This window comes from Mytilus trossulus, chromosome 13 (assembly GCF_036588685.1).
Source record: "Mytilus trossulus isolate FHL-02 chromosome 13, PNRI_Mtr1.1.1.hap1, whole genome shotgun sequence".
Classification (NCBI taxonomy): Eukaryota; Metazoa; Mollusca; class Bivalvia; order Mytilida; family Mytilidae; genus Mytilus; species Mytilus trossulus.
Genome location: NC_086385.1, coordinates 46,115,788 through 46,137,006, shown reverse-complemented (window position 1 = coordinate 46,137,006; position 21,219 = coordinate 46,115,788). Strand labels below are relative to the sequence as shown.

At 31.8% G+C, this 21,219-nt stretch overlaps 1 protein-coding gene across 1 annotated transcript; it reads left to right on the top strand.

Annotated features, from left to right (window-relative positions):
- The first annotated feature begins 3,767 nt into the window (after positions 1-3,767).
- Positions 3,768-17,855, top strand: LOC134694422 (CUB domain-containing protein 2-like). The gene is made up of 10 exons (XM_063555430.1): positions 3,768-3,837; positions 5,138-5,319; positions 7,883-8,036; positions 9,185-9,321; positions 10,869-11,046; positions 11,449-11,636; positions 12,761-12,917; positions 14,820-14,930; positions 15,876-15,984; positions 17,507-17,855. The coding sequence occupies exons 1-10, from the start codon at positions 3,774-3,776 to the stop codon at positions 17,853-17,855; spliced, it is 1,629 nt and encodes a 542-aa protein (XP_063411500.1). The 5' UTR covers positions 3,768-3,773.
- The last annotated feature ends 3,364 nt before the right edge of the window (positions 17,856-21,219 follow it).

Below are 21,219 nucleotides of genomic sequence, written 5' to 3'. Positions count from 1 at the left end.
GTCATTTCATAGGTCGCCATACCTTGCATACATAATGATAACATATGGTTTTGGAAGGCGCCAAATACATTTATGATTCATAGACTTTTGACAAGGTCAACACATTATATATGCGTCTATTCAGATTATTTTGACTGAGGACGAAGATATTTTTTCGCCATCTCTTATCTTTAGTTTTTTTAATAGCAGGGAGTTTTGGCAAAACTGAGTCCCGAGCCCCCTCTTAATCAAACTGCATATAACACCTCGGGTTCCGCCACTAGTTATTAAATGAGAAATCAAAAAGAGAAAAAAATAGTTTTTTCTTAACATAAATTATTAATATTAAAATTTCGTTAAACTCGTTAGAAACATAAATAAAGTTAAAATTTCTTTAATATTTAAACACACGTACAAAAAAGTGTGTTACTGCATAATAGAGGTTTCTCAACATCTTACGAACGAACGAAAATCGCCCTAACTTGACATAACTTGCCGTAACGAGAAAAGATATCTTTTAATTTAGGATTATCGGCTATGCTCTTTTTCCCTTTGAAATGTCTTTTACGCGTAAAATATGCATGCTTGATTTTTTAAAACCATTTTGAATCAAACACATATTATATTTATTTGATATTATATAATATATAATATACTTTTTACTGTTCAATCAACACGGTTGAAAGTCTTTTTGATCTATAAATTTAAGTGAAGAATATTTAATCAAAGAACAGTAATCGCACAAGAAATTTTAATAAACATGATGACAAAATCACTATTTAGTATATGTGAAAAGGTAAATATAGATTCATGAATATGGATCGAAAGGGATAGGATTTTTTTTTATTTCTAGCTAAAAGCTGATTAACGGTAGAAATTCTATCGTGGACACGAGGTAAAATAAATCTAGGAGTGAACGCCTTTCGATTTAAATTTGAAAAGAAAACATCTCAATAAGTTCCGGGATAACTTCTTTGCCCCCACCACTAAAATCCAAATGGTCTCTTCTTATTGATATATTGTTATAAATTGGTAGATTGGTAGAAAAATAAAGGAAAATATTGAAAGACATATTTTAACTTATATATTGTGTTTTTTTTTGTTATCATGGCCTTTCTTATTCTATGTGTGTATGTTTCCTCTATAGTATAGTTATGAATATAAAATATAAAATTGCGAATGGAAATGGGGAATGTGTCAAAGAGACAACAACCCGACCAAATAAAAAGACAACAGCAGAAGGTCACCAACAGGTCTTCAATGTAGCGAGAAATTCCCGCACCCGGAGGCGTCCTTCAGCTGGCCCCTAAACAAATATATACTAGTTCAGTGATAATGAACGCCATACTAATTTCCAAATTGTACACAAGAAACTAAAATTAAATACAAGACTAACAAAGGCCAGAGGCTCCTGACTTGGGACGGGCGCAAAAATGCGGCGGGGTTAAACATGTTTGGGAGATATCAACCCTCCCCCTATACCTCTAACCAATGTAGAAAAGTAAACGCATAACAGTACGCACATTACAATTCAGTATAAGAGAAGTCCGAGTCTGATGTCAGAAGATGTAACCAAAGAAAATAAACAAAATTACAATAATACATAAATAACAACAGACTACTAGCAGTTAACTGACATGCCAGCTCCAGACTTCAATTAAACTGACTGAAAGATTATGATTTCATCATATGAACATTATAAACATTTTTTTTCTTGTTTATTGTTTCCGTTAAGCTTTTATGGCATACTGTGCATATTTCCTCTATTTTTGATATTTCTAATTTTTCTTTGAGCTAGGGGTGTAATATATAAAAATATATATTTTGATAACTATGTAACTACCAGTTGTGTTAGGGGTGTAACCAGTATACTTTCAACAAGAACACACAAAACTCTATTTCTAACGATGGATCGAGTGCACCTTTGAATTTCTTTAACAGATTCCCAATAAATGTAAAATAAAAAAAGCTATGTTACGACTTATCTATTCAAGATACTCTCCGATACGAAATAATGAAACTCATAGTAACTCAACGAGACCGATTGGACCCATAGAAGGGACTTGTGGATATTTGGAATATATTTAAGTTGTGTTAGGGACGACATCAAAAGTTCAATGAAGGATAAAAAAACTTAATTTACATAGTTTTTTCACTGACCCCCCTACCCCCCTCTTAACTTAATTTGGGAAATATTGATTTACCAATAGGGATATATGTAAAAATCGATTTCAGATATACAAAACTTGCAGAATTTTAACCCCACCCCCTTACTATTTGATTTAAGTTTGTTATCCTGCATCGATCTTTTGATGTCGTCCCTTATCTCGATCACTTATCAATCCTTTACCAAACGCTAATTTCGCAATGAATAGTCTAATTCGGTAGGTCAAATTCATCAAAGGGAAGGGGATTGTAGTTACGACGTAAGGAACATATCCGGTATTCCATAACGGGCAACCAACTCGTGATGGCGTACGTAAAATTTACGAAGGGATGATTTCATCTTCACCAGTTGGAACTCTTGGTTTATTAGCTTCTTTGTGAGCAGTATCCCTCTATCAAGAAAATCATGATAGGAAATGCAAGCATGGGAATATCGTATCAATTGGGAGATATATACCCCGTATGCATACCCATAACTTAATAGTTATTTTCACATAACGTAATAGGTGTTTGCACATAAGGTAAACGATGTTTGTACACAGGGTAAACGAGGTTGGCACAAAACGTATTAGTACATCATATTAATAAAAGGCATTTGCACATGACGTAATGGCTGCTCACAGAGAGTATCAACTGTACGACAAAACGCATATGAATTATACCATGATTTATTATGTTTTTCACTGGAGATAAATATGTATAAACACACCATAACACAAAAAGACTATACTATCATGAGATTTAAATAAAACAAAGGTGTATCAAAACAAAACGTTTAGAACATTTGACATGAGAGAATGTAAATGTGGTTGATCATAAAGTTCCGAAGTATTCACAGAATATATAGTAGTTACAGCATAATGTTAAGCATGTTTTACACAACAAAGTTTAGCAATGGCATATCATACAATTGTTTGACCAAACAAATTACAAATTTGGCATAACACAGAGATGCCGTGTCAGGATATAAAGGCATCGGCACATAACATGAAGAAGAAATGACAGGACATAAAGGCCAAGCGACCAAACACATTAAATATTTACACTATAAGACAGTTCCGGCTTTCCATAAATTTCCAATGATGTATTCATCTGTGGGTCATTTACAAAAATGTTACTTGGGAATTAGAAGTGATAGTTTTACGGCATTTCTTCGTATTATGAATGATTTGATTTTACTAGGATTGCTACTGGTATGGACTTATTTCGTCAAAATAATAATAGGGATAAAGACATAATTTAGATTTACAAAATATAGAAGATGAAAGTAAAAGTATAGAAAAATAATTACCATTGGTTATACAGTTTAATTTGATTAATCATGTTTACTTACTGAGGACAGCATGCCCTTTTGTTTTATTGGTGTATTAATACATTTCACATTACATTATATTAAAAGAAACCTTTTCAATCATAATAATAAGAACTTGTGAATATCAAAAGGACATTTTACTATTTGTACACAAATAACAGGACAATTTATTTTGAAGGATAGAGCGGAAGTACTTGTCGGTCATTGAAGATTTCCGCAATATATTGTCACTTCATTGTGTACGCAAATTGGAGGTTTCCGTTTACAAATTGAATACATTTTGAACATAAGCATGGTTAACTATGTGTACATCAACATGTCGTATGGATGCCTATATACATGTATTGTTGTGTTCACCTTATTGATGCGAGAATCTAAAGGTAAAGGTAAAGTTATCATCTTACTTTATTATCTATGATAGAACCAGGACTTATTAAGGGATATTGGAATTGTATACGATTTTAATTGTAATTACTAAAATTGAGATCAGAAAGGGAAAATATGTTAAAGAGACAACAACTCAACTAAAGAGCAAAATCCAACCGACGCCTACAAATGGGCCTTCAACACAGCGACAAATCCCACACACGAAAAATCATATGACTAGAGGCTGCTGACTTTGGACAGACACACCAATGCAGGGTGGTTGTACATGTTCTTATGAAATCTCAAAACCCTCATATCTAATGTAAATAGGAAAATGAAAGTACTACATAAATAAACAAAGGCCTACAAGTAGTTACTGACATTCAAGTTCTAGACCTCAATTTAACTGATTGAAAGCTTATGTCTTCATCATATGAAAATCAAAAACACTCCCTTCTGTTATTTAATTAGGGGTTTATTGTAATACTATCATTTAATATATGAAACACCACCCGCATGATGCCAAAATCTAGTTTTGAAATATATGTTTTTATTTCCAATTCGAAGACCATATAAGTTAATCAATATTGATACCAAAATATGCCATATTTTATGACCTGACAACAGAAACGTAACTTTATCTCTTTTTAAGTCTGTTTAAAGAGTATTTTCGCTTTAAAGGTGAACACCGACATTCTTGTTTTTTGTAATTAATATTACCATCACAAATTAAATATGAAATACTTGAACGTAAAAGATGTCTGCATGGTCATTTATATTTACAAATTATGTCATTGTACCGATGATAACATTTAATATATGTTTTGATTGGTTTAATTGTGATATGAAAAAACCTCGTGTAATAATTTGTCAGTTATTTATAGATTCATTTCTTAAAAATTAAATGCGATGGCACAAAAATCGAACAAGTTGAGATATATTAACAAATTTTTTGTCGGAAAATTGATTCACATGTTGTATAGTTAGCTCATTTAGAGCTCTCTTATCGTTTTAGCAAAGAGCATTCGACATAGATTTAAATTTCATTTTTATTATTCGTTAACGTGTCTTATACTGATATTATATACTCACATAACACATCTGCGTATAGGAAATTCGAGTATAATTGTATGTCCCTAATGATTAGAAAGCTCGTCAGGTGTTTTGATTGTGTATCATTCATTCAAATATGTCTGTCATTTTTACGTATATAATATAGTCAATAATAATCGCTATTCAGTAAATCAACAGTACGACATGCATGCGATAGAACATAAATAATTCAAATCACGACTCAAACTATTTTTCTTTTAGGAAACTCCATTGTTGTTACCAATACATCTGGCATAATTACTTCGCCTAATTATCCTGGTGAATACAACAATGATTTTGATTGTGAATACATCATTCAAAGTCCGACCAAGCAGCCAATAACTCTAGTATTTGACGATTTTGATATAGAGGACGATGATGACTGCACCAAAGATTATGTAACGGTACGTCAATTACATACTAACATAACATGTATATTTCATTGTAATACGTTACTAGTATTTAGATTGGCTAACAGCCTTCTCGCGTCATTCTGATATCATCCTTCATTTCCAAATGAAATGAAACATTCATGTTGACACGAGCTTCCATTACATAGTGCACAGGTAAATAACATTTACCAAAAGAAGCAATCAATTCTTAAAACAAATATGTAACAATCATGTTAAATGAGACATCGTGTGTGAAAACCATTTTGATATAATTAAGACATAACAAACCCTTAGTTTGCAATAAACAGATTCAGAACAGCGTCACCTTTACATAAGATGAACACTAATAAAAATAAGAATATAAGGTATGAGTGCAGAGAATTGGTGCAATGGCTCCCAACAGAGGATAAATAAAGGCAACAGTAGTTTACCGCTATTCAAAACGCATAAATCCTTGGACAAAAAACAAAATCGGGGTAACAAACTAAAACCGAGGGATACGCATTTGAAATAAAAGGAGAACAACGACACAACACTGAAATGAAACACACAGACAAAAACGAACCAAGCATCAGACAAAATCCCACGAGAATAACAAATATAACATCAAACCAAATACATGAATTTAGGAAAGACAAGTACCTTCACACGTCTTCTCGCAATGTGAATTTACACTAAAAAATAAGAGAAAACAAACCACGCAACGTCAAAATGTAACACATACAAAAACGAACAATAATATAACAATGGCCATCTTCCTGACTTGGTACAGGAAATTTTTGAAGGGGGAAAATGGTTGGTTGAACCTGGTTTTGTGGCATGCCAAACCCCGCATTTTAATAGCCATGTTAAATATAACATTGCAATGACAACATAATATTACAGGACTACAATACAAATAAAAAGGGGAGAACATTTTAGACAAAGAAACACATGATTAATAGATAACAAAAAGCAGCTGGTTTAAAATTCAATACGCCAAAAAAAACCGCGCCTCGTCCACACAAGACTAACCAGTGACGTCCAGATATAAAAAAAGCGAATGTGAAAAAAGTGCAAAGTTGTACAGCACTGAAGATCAAAAGTTGAAAAAGGTTGTGTCAAATACGGCTATGTTTTAAGGCTTGGGATAAACACATCCATATTATTTAGAACAATTAATGCTGCTGCAAACAGTAAATTTTATCAATATGAAAGAGATATACATAATGAAACTGTAGTATTAACTTATTACAGAAAACTAAACCCGAATACATAATGCTAAGACCAACACAAAATAGACTAGAATAGATAACACACATCAAACGAATGGACCATAACTGGTAAAAAACATATGCAGTGGGTTTAAACGTTTTAACAGGCGCCGACCTTCATCATAATATGAAACAGTAATGCAACATTACAACTAACAGAACAACACACTATACTATATCAATTGAGATTGCTTACTTCGACCAAACTGATATATTAACAAAAACTAGTAAACATACACTGAATAAATTTGATCTATGAAACAACAGAAATACAATTTAAAAAAAAAAGGATATAAACCTATGTCAAAAAGACAATTTTAACCTGGACAAAACGGTGTTAAATACAAAAAACTCGTTTAGTTAGGTACACAGGTAAACCTTAAGGATGTCTGCTGGTCATGTTTTTGAATTCTTGTCATATTTTCGATTTTCTCAGGTTTTATCCATCCAAATGTATTAAAAAAAATTTTTACACGACACCCCACTTTTGGCTTCATAAATCTGTTCAATAGATCATTTCAGATTTAGTGATCCGGCGGCATGAAATCCTTGTTATTTTTTCTTGGTTTAAAGGGTAAAAAACAATTCCAATGTTAACAAATAGTAAAGTCTGAAGAAAACCCTTTTCCCGCCATTTTCTAAATGTCTCGTATTTTGAAAACTACACACGAGACTAATGATTTTATTACTTTATTTTGTTTAAATATCAAAGTTGTTTTCATTTTAAGCAACCACATGAAATCCTTGTTATTGTAAATTAGAGCAGCAGACATCCTTAAGATAATGCTACTGTCGTTAGGAGTACGGAATATGTTCATAGTACGAGTACTGAATTGAAAGTTAATCTTAATGCTTAATAAATTTCAACGTAGTATTAATTCTAAAAGTGAGACAAAACACAACATAAAATTACTGAAAATGAAAAAAAGAACAAAAATGCCGCAAAAAATGTGTCAATGGGTTAATATAACAAGCAAGTACGATTTGACAGTACTCGCAGTTACTGAAATATTGTTTAAAGCCCAAATACAAACAAAAAACAATTTATAACAAAATATCAAGCATCAGAGACAACAATCATTTAAACCAAATCCCAGGGATGCTTGTGACAGTTAGAACAAGAAGGCAAGACTGGTGCAATGCCAACACACACGTATCGTCAGACAGAAGATAAGTTAGGATTTAACCTCTTACTTAATCATGTTACATACATATACCATAAAATCATAATTGCAAACATGTAAAGTGTTTTCAAAAGAATTAATTGTCAAAGATTTAAAAAACCTATGATCCATTCATTTCTACATTTCCTTCCATCGCAGGTAAAAGACGGTGCTAACATATTACTTGGAAAATTCTGTGGAGATGATATTCCTTATCCACTGCTTGCTTTATCAGGTGTTATTATTCTGAATTTTCATAGTAATAATAAAGATACTGAGAGAGGATTTCGAGCAGTATTTAATGACAGTCAAGGTAAAACGATGTTAGAATAACTTTAAAAGATGTAAATATTAAAATGAAAAATTAACACCCGTAATTTAAGAAAAAGAACAAATCCAACAAAATGAACTAGCTAAGAATGTATTTTCGGTTTTGTTTAGGGCTAGATGCCGTATGTTGACCTAAGATATACAAGTGTATGTCATTTGGTCTCTGGTGAAAAGTTGTAGTTGTTTAATTGGCAATAGTATCACATCTTTTATCAGAAATTTATTTAAGAAGAATCTTTCGTATAGCCCTTAAACAGACTTAATACAGCAAGGAATAAACTTTTAGTTTGTAAATTGAAAATTTTGTTTTTGTCAATGAAAGCAATCGAGCTCGACCATGAACACGGCCATCAGGTCTGATTCATAGAACGTGATAACGAAACAAACATCCAGGCTTCGTCACTGCATGTTCGAGAAAAACAGTAGCTTTGTGTTTAAAATTTGTTAATGTCAACTATTTAAAAAATACCACGACTACTAAACACTAACCAAATTCAAGAGTTTAAAGAAGGATCTTGTTTAATTAAATAATTAGTATTAACTAGTAATAAGGTAGACAAAATACCATGTTATATCAACACGTATGTGATCTTGAAAACATAAAAATAAAAAAATAAACTATTTGATATTCAATCATCCTGAACATAAATTGAAAGATATATCAGTCATTTATTCAATAGTAAAGCGTTCAATATACTGTCATCGATTCATTGGACTCCAATTCGATTATATTTGTTATTCGAATTGAAGCACAGTAGGAAAAAGTTATCATAAGTACCAGGATTATGATTAAGTACGCCAGACGCGCGTTTCGTCTACATAAGACTCATCAGTGACGCTCAAATCGAAATATTTATCAAGCCAAACAAGTACAAAGTTGAAAAGCATTTATGATCCAAAATTCTAAAAAGATGTGCCAAATATGGCTTAGGTATTTATTTTTCTTTTATTATTTATAAAACACATATGCGTTAGTTGGTTGTCTCATAGGTTATCATCCCATACCTTTTTAATGTTATATTGAAATGTTTTCTGAGCGGTAAATTTTAATAATCATAAATATAAGTCAATTATGTTGACATGAGTTAATTGAATATTTATTTATACATGCTTGCCTTTTTGTCATTCTAGATTGTGTTAATGTAACAAAAGATTCCAATGGCACTATTCAGTCTCCAAATTATCCTAAATATTATCCAACAAATATCATTTGTCTGTACTATATCGAACACAGACAGCTAAATACGTGCAATTGTATTCTGCTTAGGGTTTGATTTCTGGTCATAGATTACAAATGTATAGCATCGTTTAACTTGTCTATGAATGATTATTCTACCTTTCACTGTTGGCATTCTATTCCTTTAAATGACTTTGATAACTTAACACTCTCTACAACTCATGCATTGCAAATCTCTAGCAGAGACTAGATTGAAGATTATAATTTAGAAAGGAAATGGGGAATGTGTCAAAATCACAACAACCAAACCATAAGGTAGACAACAGCCGAAGGCCACGAATGTATTAATACGGATTCTTATGTGGTTGAATTAATGTCTTCCAAGAAAATAATGCGTTCACGATGTTTTATAGTATAAATTAATCATTGTACCTTATTTCAATTTTGTATCAATGGTAATTAGAGACACAATACTTAAATTAAAGTATTCTATCAATATTTCATGTAAATCTGTTTTATGAAGAGGATCGCCCGGGTTATTTCATGGTAATTACTGAGTTTGCTGAATGTTTACCATATAACTTCAATTATCAAGTCCACATTCAAATGACGAAATCAGAAGCTCAAGCACATCAAACGAATGGATAACAACTGTCATATTCCTGACTTGGTACAGGCATTTTCTTATGTAGAAAATGATGTATAAATCCTAATTTGTACTTATCTAAACTTCCCCCTTGTATGATAGTCGCCTGAAATTTCATTATATTGAGAACGATGAGTGAAAGAGCCTTCAGACATGGTAGGTAAAAATATCAAAGATGGGGTGCAGTCAACATTGTGTTGTTATCTTAATCACAATTCTTTGTTTTCAAATTAAGAATCAAATAATTTTTTCTGAATGGTTTGCTTCCAACCAATATTTGCTGACTTGTTTTCCGTATGCATTTGTTTGTAAAAGTCTGATGATCTCCATTACGCAAATGCGAAGGGGAAAACCAAATTGGCAAACAAACGAAAACATCGATTTTTCATCGCAATAATCTGTATGTTATTATTGTACATGTTATACACTTGCTTACCTGAATATCTATGCTCCGTATTTAATTGTTTGCCAAGTTGACAAATTGATAAACTTCGGCTTAAAAACCCGATCATAAATTAGCTGCCCGATTTTCACAACAACACTGACTAAATATTTTTTTAAGAATAAACAAAATTGATGTGTAAAAAATAAAAAATCGTTCACAGAAGATTAATAATATATGCATACGTTGGTTTAAGACATTACTTTTCAACAGTTACTTGTTTCATATGACTTTAAGGGTACCATTGTTTTGGCACCAAATGCACCTTTCAACAATAAATGTCTCTTAAGTGATAACCGAGTCCCAAAATAGATTTTGAAAATCTAAAATTCTTTACAAAAACGAAGAGCTTAATCATAGATTAAATAGGATAAACAATAGACCAATCCGGGAGGGAATCGTAGCTTTGCATGCGATTTATTTATTCTTTCTGTTTAACAATGTCCAAAATATGTAACAACACATTTTAAGTTCATATTTCATTTTGCAAATGCATTACCAATGTTTAAATTTATAAACAGTGAGTAAATGGAAATTGGTTTTATGACAGGTACAAGATGGAATATCACAATCCTCAAAAAAACTAGGGAAATTCTGTGGAAGAAGGATTCCTAGTATTCCAGTCATACTTTCAGGAACTGTTTTTGTAATATTTAGGTCAAACAACGTTGCACCTTGGTCAGGGTTCAAAGCAGAATATAAGGAATATAAAGAAGAACCATTCTTAGGTAAATATAATATGAAAATTGTAAATAATTGGAAAGAAATTTAATTTCTTAAAAGTTGTTAATCGTTTCTGTGTGTATTACATTGAAATGGTGTGTTATTGATCTCCTCTTATATTTATGCGTTACACTCAGTTTTAGTTTGTAAAGCGAATTAGTTATTTTTTTTATCGATTCATGAGTTGCGAAAAGAGATATATGCTACTGTTGCCTTTATTTCTTAACAGAGATGTGCAAGCTGAGCAAGACATTAGTTTCATATAATATATATAGTAACATTTTTAATTGCTGAGACGTATGTCTTTACAGTCAGATGACGTTAATTAATATTCTATTTTTTTTGGTTAAACTTTATGTGAATTGTTGTTGATTGTTTGCTGGTTCAAAGTAACAATTTCTGTTTAGATTGTAGCGGTTTTCTGAACGTCTCTATGGGTCGTATTCAATCCCCAAATCATCCGGAGAAGTACAATTCTAACACAGACTGTGTGTATACGCTAGCCAGTAAATATAATGGTCTGATCAACTTGACATTTACCTTTTTTGAGATGGAAGACCCACTTTTAGGAAATTGTACCTACGATTTTGTTGAAGTAAGATAAATTCATGAACAAAAGCTTATGCTTTAATATGGCACCTTCCAAATGACACTGGAATTAATAAAACAAAACATGTGTATAGATAGACATAGTCTGCAGGTTTTGCCCTAAACTTTCATTTTGTTATCAAAACTAAAGCATCTACTAAATTCCGTCAGTATCAGCGTATATGACAACTAAACGTTTAGAATTTAAACAAACTAATTGAAAAAGATACTATCAAGTTGCAGCTTGTAATAAAACGACGATTTGTAAGGAAAATAACCTGATCTATATAGCGGGAATGGAGCATTGAGTGTTTTTACAAAACAAAATTGGACCAATTCTTTAATTTTCCTTTAAATTTAAAATGATAATTAATATTCTAATGAGCAGTGAAATCCAATCTTTGTGATAGTTTAAACGATATACATGTAGATATCGATCGTACAAAAAATTAAGTATTAATATATATATATATTAAACCAACGTTATGCACAACTGGAGTTTTACTATGTTATTCTGTGTGTTTTTTTTTATCTCCAAAACATGTCGATATCAGGAATATAGACAAACATTTAAATTATCATATATAATTAAGTAAAACAATTGGTGAGACATATATGTGTTGTGTAAGAGTTCATCATAAGCAACGTTGGATTCATAACAGAGACAAAATACTGAAGTAAATTGATTTGTTATTTTGGTCCGTTATAGTTTATCTTTTTCTTGTTGTTTCACGCTTACGTGTATAATGCTGATCTATTGCGTGGTGAATAAGCGGGATGAGTTGCATCTTATTGTTGAAGGGCGTACAGGTGCTGTAATATGGTACATTTACTTCATTTAAACGCTGGTAAATAGTGGTTGGATTTGTAATTATACTTCATTTGTTTATTTTCATTTGAGAAAATATTTTGGAAAGATTCATAGTATACACGAACAATTAGAAGACAAAATACAAAATTATCATCAAAACAAGTAGAAGATTACTACAACATCGAGTTTTTAATCAAAATATAATAACATAAAAATTTCCAAACGAACAAAATCTTTCAGTTTTATATATAAGAAATATCCTATATAAATTGATATGTGTAATACTTACTTATGTATTTTTAACAATTTAATAATTGTAGATTAACGACTCGAATACTAGTATTGGAAAGTTTTGTGGACTTAAAAACCCTGTTTTAAATTTGACATTTACACTATCAAGGAGTGTTCGTGTAGTTTTCCATTCTGACAGCTCAAGAAATTATAAAGGATTCAGTGCCAACTTTGCAGAAATAACAGGTTTAACATTTTATTATTCGATATTTTGCTGATTAAAAAACCTTAATAGGACTCATGTTAGTAATAGTTTAGGCATGAGAGAAATCGACAAAAAGTAAAAAGATAAAAATGATAAGATAAGAGCAATAAAAGACTATTGAAAACATTTACGTGTGTTTCAAAAGGAGAGCGATACACAACGAAGTCTACAACTAACAAACTTTGAAAACAAACATGAATCGAAATATGTGATGAGATATAACAATTCTACTTTCTAAACGGTAATCATTCAACTACTAGTATGAAAAAGTTTTGAGGAATGTCAAACGGCGTTTTTAATCTAAGTTTGACGATTGCGTAGTAGACACCAAAAAAAGAATGTGAATAACTGAATTGTTTACTACATTGTCCCAATTGGAGTATTTTCAATCTTAATTACCAGTATTCATTTTAATATCTTGTTGGTTTATTCGAATTATTTGCCACTTTTTTGCTAGAAACGACAATCTTTAAAACATGTCTATTTTCCGTCCAGTTGCAAATATATCAGGAAAATTCCGGACAAAACAAAACAAGAATTAAAGTTAATATTTAAACCAACTTACATGCATGAAAATGTAGTGTACAATGATACCCGTTTGCATATAAATAAACAAAATAAACAATTATATAGCAAATCTATGAAAGATATCGCTTCAATCCTGACTGTGACGCTTGGGTGAAGTCGATACTGGTTGTACTGTAAAGAGTCAAATTAGTATAAAACAAATGTTCAATCTTAGTTGAAGACTCTCTAATGAAATAAATGTTAGTTTTTGAAATAATAATATTAAAAGTATTGCGAGCTTTCGGTTTATTTCATAATACTAACCTTTTTATTTCATCTGACCCGAAGGGCCAAGTAAGCTGTTATCTTCACTTGCTGTCCGTCGTCCGTCGTAGTTGTTAACGTTTTACAGTTTGAACTTCTCTTAGTGTACCTCTGAATGAAATTGAACCAAAGATGACATGTATGTTCTTTATGAGGTGCTGACCAAGTGTTATTGCTTTGTAGCCGATCAATCATCTAAGATGGCCGCCAGCGGATGATTAAGTTTCACATAGGATCCTATGGGAAATACATACACATTTCTTCTTTTAGACTACCATTAAATGGAATTAAACCAAACAATGCATGAATGTTTAATATGAGGTGATTACCAAATGCTGTTACTTTGAAACTAATCCATCATTGAAGATGGCCACCAGGTGGATTTAGTTTTACTAGGGCAATATGGAAAATACATACAAATGTCTTCTTTTAGAGAACCACTGAATGGAATGTCACCAAACATAACATGAATGTGTCTTATGAGGTTCTGACCAAGTGTTGTTACATTGTATCTGATCCATCATCCAAGATAGCCACCAGCAGGGAACTTTGTTTAACATAGGTCCCTATAGAAAATACAAACAAATGTCTTCTTTTAGAAAACCACTGAATGGAATGAAACTAAACATGTCATAAATGTTCCTTATGAGGTGCTGATGAAGTGTTTGCATTTTTTTTATATGATTTCAAAAACCTTAGTAGAGTCAAGTGAGCGATACAGTCTCTCAATAGCCTCTAGTTTAACTGGTATTAAAGAAAAACACAGTTGGCAAGTTGTGGTGAGTCTGATTATTATTAGTTTATATTTTGGTCCTAGCATGCATGAATCTGGTCGTTAACCTTGATTGATATTAGCCATTTTAGGGCCTGTATGTCTTACTTTGCAGTACGGGTTTATTCGTTGCTAAAATCTCCATGGTCACCTTTAGTTGCTAACTACGTCAATTGGTCTGCGGTTGAGTGTTGTATTATTGTTAATTATACCACATCTTCTTTTAATATATATTGGTATTCATACAAAAAAATCAGATCTACTTTTTATAACCTATCAGTCGCCCAAACCACTGACGAAGTGCTGACAACAGTATCGTTGTTCACAACATCTGGAAATATGTGGAACAACAAAATTACACCATTTACGAACACATCATCAGTAAACCCAGGTAAATTTAAAAATAAATAAAATAGTTATCAAAGGTACCAGGCTAAAAATTAGTACGCCAGACGCGCGTTTTATCTACATAAGAATCATCATTGGCGCTCATATCAAAGCCATTTCAGTTTTGTAACAATGTTGCTTCACTGTTGTATGTAAAAAAAAATATTCATTGATGAGAACTATACAAATTAATAAAGATTTACCCAAGATGAAATCTTTAGCAACAAACACAAGAATATTCACCATAATCTTGAAAGATATATCTGGATAATATTGATCAATCTGACTGTATAGTCCACAAGTCCTTATAGAGGAAGTCACCTTAATTATGATGTCTCTGCCAACTCCCCTACAATACATTATCCTAGTACATAAACTTCAAACGAGCAAATTCAGGCAGATTTTATCCGGAAAAAACCCAACTCGAAACTTGTAATGATGATAGATTTTTAAACAAGTTTTGTTGTCTATTTTATTGCATAGAACCAGGTTAACAAATGCGACATACTTTATTTTATTTTAGCGATTTTGCAATTATACGGAATTTATATCTCTGACAATTTATAGTTTGTTTGTTGATCAGTCCTCTCCGACCCATACCCCCTCCCCCAAACATCAACCAGCCAAACAAGTGAAAGTAAACTATAGTTTCGATGATTTGGTATAGAACATGATATTCTATAGAAAAACTTTCGTTTTATCGAAATCTGCTGATATTGTTTAAATTTTTGAAATCAAATGAAAAAAAATTAATAAAAAAAATCCCAATCCCAATTATTTGTCATAGGCTGACAGATTAAGAAAGAAATGTCAAATAACTGTTATTTCCATCAAAGAAGATAATTACTTTTACACAACAGATGCATACCATCTATTTTTTTTTCAATATGAATGCATAAACTATTTAATTTGCAAAAACATTATATATATATATATATATACATTTCAGTGGTTATTAGTGCTGCTAGTGGTGGACTATTTGGAGTGATAGCTGTGGTTACTATTATATGTGTCATAGTAGGTCGTCACAGGAGAACAGAGACAAATAGAATAAAAAGGTGGAGTATTAAACATATTCAAAAAAAGACTTTTGAGTACAACTATCTAGTAAAGTCGTGTTAGTTGACATACTCGATAGGAAAATAATTAACAACCTATACAAAAATTAAAAAAGGTTCGGAATACAAGTGATAATGGAAATAGGGAATGTTAAAAAGAGACAACAACACGAACAAAAAAGCATTAAGTACTCCTATTTTTAAATCCGGGTAATTTGACATACAAATACAATCTACACAACAACATTAATAAAAGTTCGAAATGTATGATCGAATAGTCTAGATTTGCTTCGTTTTCAAAAAAAAAAAACCAAACAAGATGTGGTATGAATGCTAATGAGGCAACTCTCAATCCAAGTCACAATACAAATAAGATTAACAATTATAGATCAAAGAACTGTCTTCAACATGGATCATTGGCCCACACCACCAGCAAACTATTAAGGACCCAAAAATGACAAGTATAGGCCCGGGGTTTGTACATGTAATCTGAATTCAGTATGATCCCAGTTCATACTTTATAGAAGATTAACTCACGTTGTTATTTTTTCTCTCATAAAACAAAACGTATGCATCAAATTTGTAACCAGAATATGTTCATTGTACATGTTAACCTTCTTTGCATTACAGGTGCATTATTTCATAATATAAAGTTCTTGTTCGCACTCCTTACCGCATCATAGGATCTCTGCATCAAACCTTTTCCTTTTCATGCAAATAACGTATATTTCCCACATTTCACCCAGTTTAGAAAAAAGCACACGACGAGTGTCCCCATAACAAAATTATCACATAAACTCCATATAAGGTTCAGACAGAGAATTCAATGTAATTAATCCAGGTTTGCCCAAAATTAACCCCACCTTAACTGAGTGATAATACTTTACCGGGTGATTTCTGTCTACGACGTTCACAGTAACCCAAATTAATCCAATAAAACGGCATGGCACGTACAGCTAGGGTATATAAATTATAATACCAACTGTACATCATATAAGAAAACAATTCTAATAAGACCACTGTAATTTAGAAACAAAACGTCTTCATTCCGATAAAAATTGTACTGATACGTGTGATAACTTTATGAAATAAAATCGTCATATTACAACTTTATGATTATGATAACATGAATAAGAAATGATTCTTAGACTGTAACAGTAATAATTAAGAAATAACAGATACTTATGAATGTCACATCAAAAGACCGTTCAAAATTAGTGCATGCAAAACAATTTACAAAAATTTTTAATGTTTTATAACATTTCCCCAAACTATGTGTGCAAAGTCTTTCAGTAAAATGTAAGAATTAAATATTCAAAAAGTATGTGTCCCTCCTCTGTGCATAAGATCAATTTGAATAATTTCTAAGACGTATTGTAAATACTCGGTAACTGACGTTCAATATCAAGTTGCTTATTTAAGGCTAAGAATACGTAATTTCACGTAGTCTTAGCCTTAAATAAGCAACTTGATATTGAACGAAAATAGATTGCAATGTTTAATCTTGAACTCTTTTCTACAGAAAACATCCCAAAGAAATAGATAATGAGTATTCATATTCCAACCTATTAACCGACGATACATCGAATAACAATCAAAATGCTGACAGTTCTTATTATGATTTATCGGACAGTTACAACGGAGAACATGAAATTCAAACAGTCATCAAAACGCCCACAAAAGTTAAAACAAATGACAGCGAGTATATAGAACAAGGAGAAGCCTATAATGTTTTGAACATCCAACCACCGAAAATCAACGATACAGAAAACTTTGATCGAACTATAGACGAAGTGTATGATAAAACGACACATATTACGAATACCAGTTACTCTGAATTAGGTCTATATGATCATTCCGCAAAAATTTAATTACAAAATTAATGTTCAAAATGGTTTATATTATTTGTTTTCCTGTTTTGTACCTTTCACTGTTTTCATAGCACATTCGCAATGCAAAATATAATGCGTTTATCAGACTGTGTATGATGTCTTTTTGATAAATAGTTTCAAGATGAACTGGGTTGAACAATATCGTAGCTGTTACGTAGTGCTAAGTAGATTTTGACTATTGAACATGTAGCTACGTACTAGCTGCTACATATATATTGAACCCAACCCTGATTAGTATACTCGTATTAGTCAAGGAAGAACATAATTTATTAACTGTAAATGGACGTATAATACATTCTGTTCGTTTTGATTTGTTTTAGCATGTCTAATACTGTACATGGTGTAGTTTTTTTGCTTAGACTCTACCCATGTATGCGGACACAGTCGTCAACCGAAATTCACTTTATATTTTTATAGTGGGGGTTGTGTTGACCAGTTGTTGGTTTTCTATGTTGTGTTTTTAAAACTGTTGTTTGTCCTTTGGATGTTTTACATTTTTGCCATGACATTGTCCACTTATGAGTTTAAATGTCCCATTGGTATGTTTCTCCTGAAAAAAAATATAATATATACTTTTAAAGATCAATCGAAATTTATCTCATGTAGATATCAGTTTTATCGTTTTACTTATTTGAAATTACTAAATATCTATATAATAAATTTATACATGATATTCCAATCGGAACTTTTTTTTCATACACCACAAACGTTTTCCTAAAAGAGATAAAAAAAAACCCAAGGCTTTGGTATGCGAGATAGGACAGCCTTCTTTGCATTTTGTTTTAATTTACATGTAAAGCAATATAAAATTGAGAATGGAAATGGGGAATGTGACAAAGAGACAACAACCCGACCAAATAGAAAACAACAGCAGAAGGTCACCAACATATCTTCAATGTAGCGAGAAATTCCCGCACCCGGAGGCATCCTTCAGCTGGCCCCCTAAACAAATATATACTAGTCCAGTGAAAATGAACGCCATACTAATTTACCAATTGTACACAAGAAACTAAAATTGAAATAATACAAGACTTACAAAGGCCAGAGGCTCGTGACTTGGAACAGGCGCAAAAATGCGGCGGGGTTAAACATGTTTGTGAGATCTCAACCCTCCCCCTATACCTCTAACCAATGAAGAAAAGTAAACGCATAACAATACGCACATGAAAATTCAGTTCAAGAGAAGTCCGAGTCTGATGTCAGAAGATGTAACCAAAGAAAATAAACAAAATAACAATAATACATCAATAACAACAGACTACTAGCAGTTAACTGACATGCCAGCTCCAGACTTCAATTAAACTGACTGAAATATTATGATTTTATCATATGAACATCGGGCACAATCCTTTCCGTTAGGGGTTTAGTATCATACCATCATAACATATATGAGAAGAACATAACCCGTGTCATGCCAACAACTGTTTTTAGAATAAATGTGTTTAGTTCCGATGCAAAGACCTTATCAGTGACTCAATATTAACGCCAAAACAGTATCGTAATTATATCCCTTCTTAATAAGTCTATTCAAAGGTTTTGTAAGTTTCTGAGGTGAATACTGACACCTTTGTGCTTTATAAAGAATATTTCCATAAAAAAATGGATGTGAAATACCTGAACGTATTATAAGTCTACATCTTGAGCTATAATTACGAATGATGTCTTTATACCGATGATAAAATTTAGTAAATGTTTTGACTAGTTTGTGATATCGAAAACCCTGGTGTAATAATTTTTCAGTAATACATAAATTACTCTCGTTAAAATCTAAAACATTGTTACATACACGACAGAATCGTACAAGTTGAGATATATAAACACCATAAGATGGTGACAGGGGAACGTCACCATCTAAAAACGGATAATTAACAATAGGAAATGGAAATCATCCCTTTTATCATAAATTTCAGTATTCATCTTTCCGTTAGTGATATAGATATCAAGATCGAGAAAAGGGCAGAGGTTATTGTTAGTATTAGCTTTATTTAAAGTAATTTCAACAGGATAAATTTCATTAATATACATACTGAAGTCGCCATTATTGAGAGCCAAAATATCATCCAAATATCTTAAAGTATTATTAAATTTGTTTATCAGATGTTGTTTCGATGGGTCTTTGCTTATTTTTGTCATAAATTGTTACTCATAACAAAACAAAAATAGGTCCGCAATAAGTGGTGCACATTTAGTCCCCATTGGAATTCCGATAATCTGACAATATACGGAATCCCCAAAGCGAACAAAAATGTTATCTAGTAAAAATTCAAGGGCATATATAGTATCAAAGCATGTCCAATTAACAGTTTTTTTGTTTATTGCTTCAATCTATAAAATGACCTAAAAGAGTTTGAACATATATATTCACATTCTGATTTTTTGAATGCCCATTTAATTAGGTGTGCGAATTTTTTCTTGAATGTGAGGCAATTGGTATACGGGGTAGAAAAATCAAAACTTTAAACAGATTAAAAATCACCAATATAAGCATGCAATTTAAATAGTACTTCCAACGAGTTCTTGACACTCCAAAAGTAATTTATTCTACTATTTTCGAAGGCCTTATTTGAACAATTTATTATCAAGTTTTTAATTGTACCAAGTGTGCTGGTAAGAAGAATAGACAATTTAGTAGTGGAACAATGGCTTGAAGACGAAATAAATCTATATTTGTAAGGGGTTTTGTGTAGCTTCGGAAGCCAATACATAGTTTGGACTATATGCATGATTAGAGACAATAAAGCAATCCATTATTGAGTAAAACCCTTTAAACATGCGTATGATTTTTAAAGTTATCTTTTGCATACAATTTTTCTTAACGAATACACATAACTTCCATTGTTTCCATTGAAGCAGAAACTGACTAGAACTATGTTGTCTACGGTAAGTTTGCTTTCTATATAACATTGACGCAACGTTCGTCAAACAAAGTGTTTACTAGTAAAAACAACACTAAAAAAAACGAACAAAAATGAAATTACTCGCGGCTAATAAAAACAAGTGAATTAGGTTTATCCTCCCTTGACGATTTATCGCTCCTTTAAACAAGATTTCTATATCTACGGTGGTCTTTTTTTTTTACAAATAAAAAACGATGGCTTACAGTTGGGATCATAGGCACGGACGTTGTTTACTTCCTAACGGCTCTGTACTCCCCGTCAATGTGTTATAATTCTATGATGGTTGTCGAATTCTTGTCGTTCATTTTTGCTATAATTATGTTTTGTCAATATGGCTTTTCTTTTTTTTTCTTACATATGACGTCCGACGATCATTATTCCGACATTCCTTTACTCTGACAGCCCATTATTCCGACAGCCCATTATTGCGACAACCCATTATTCCG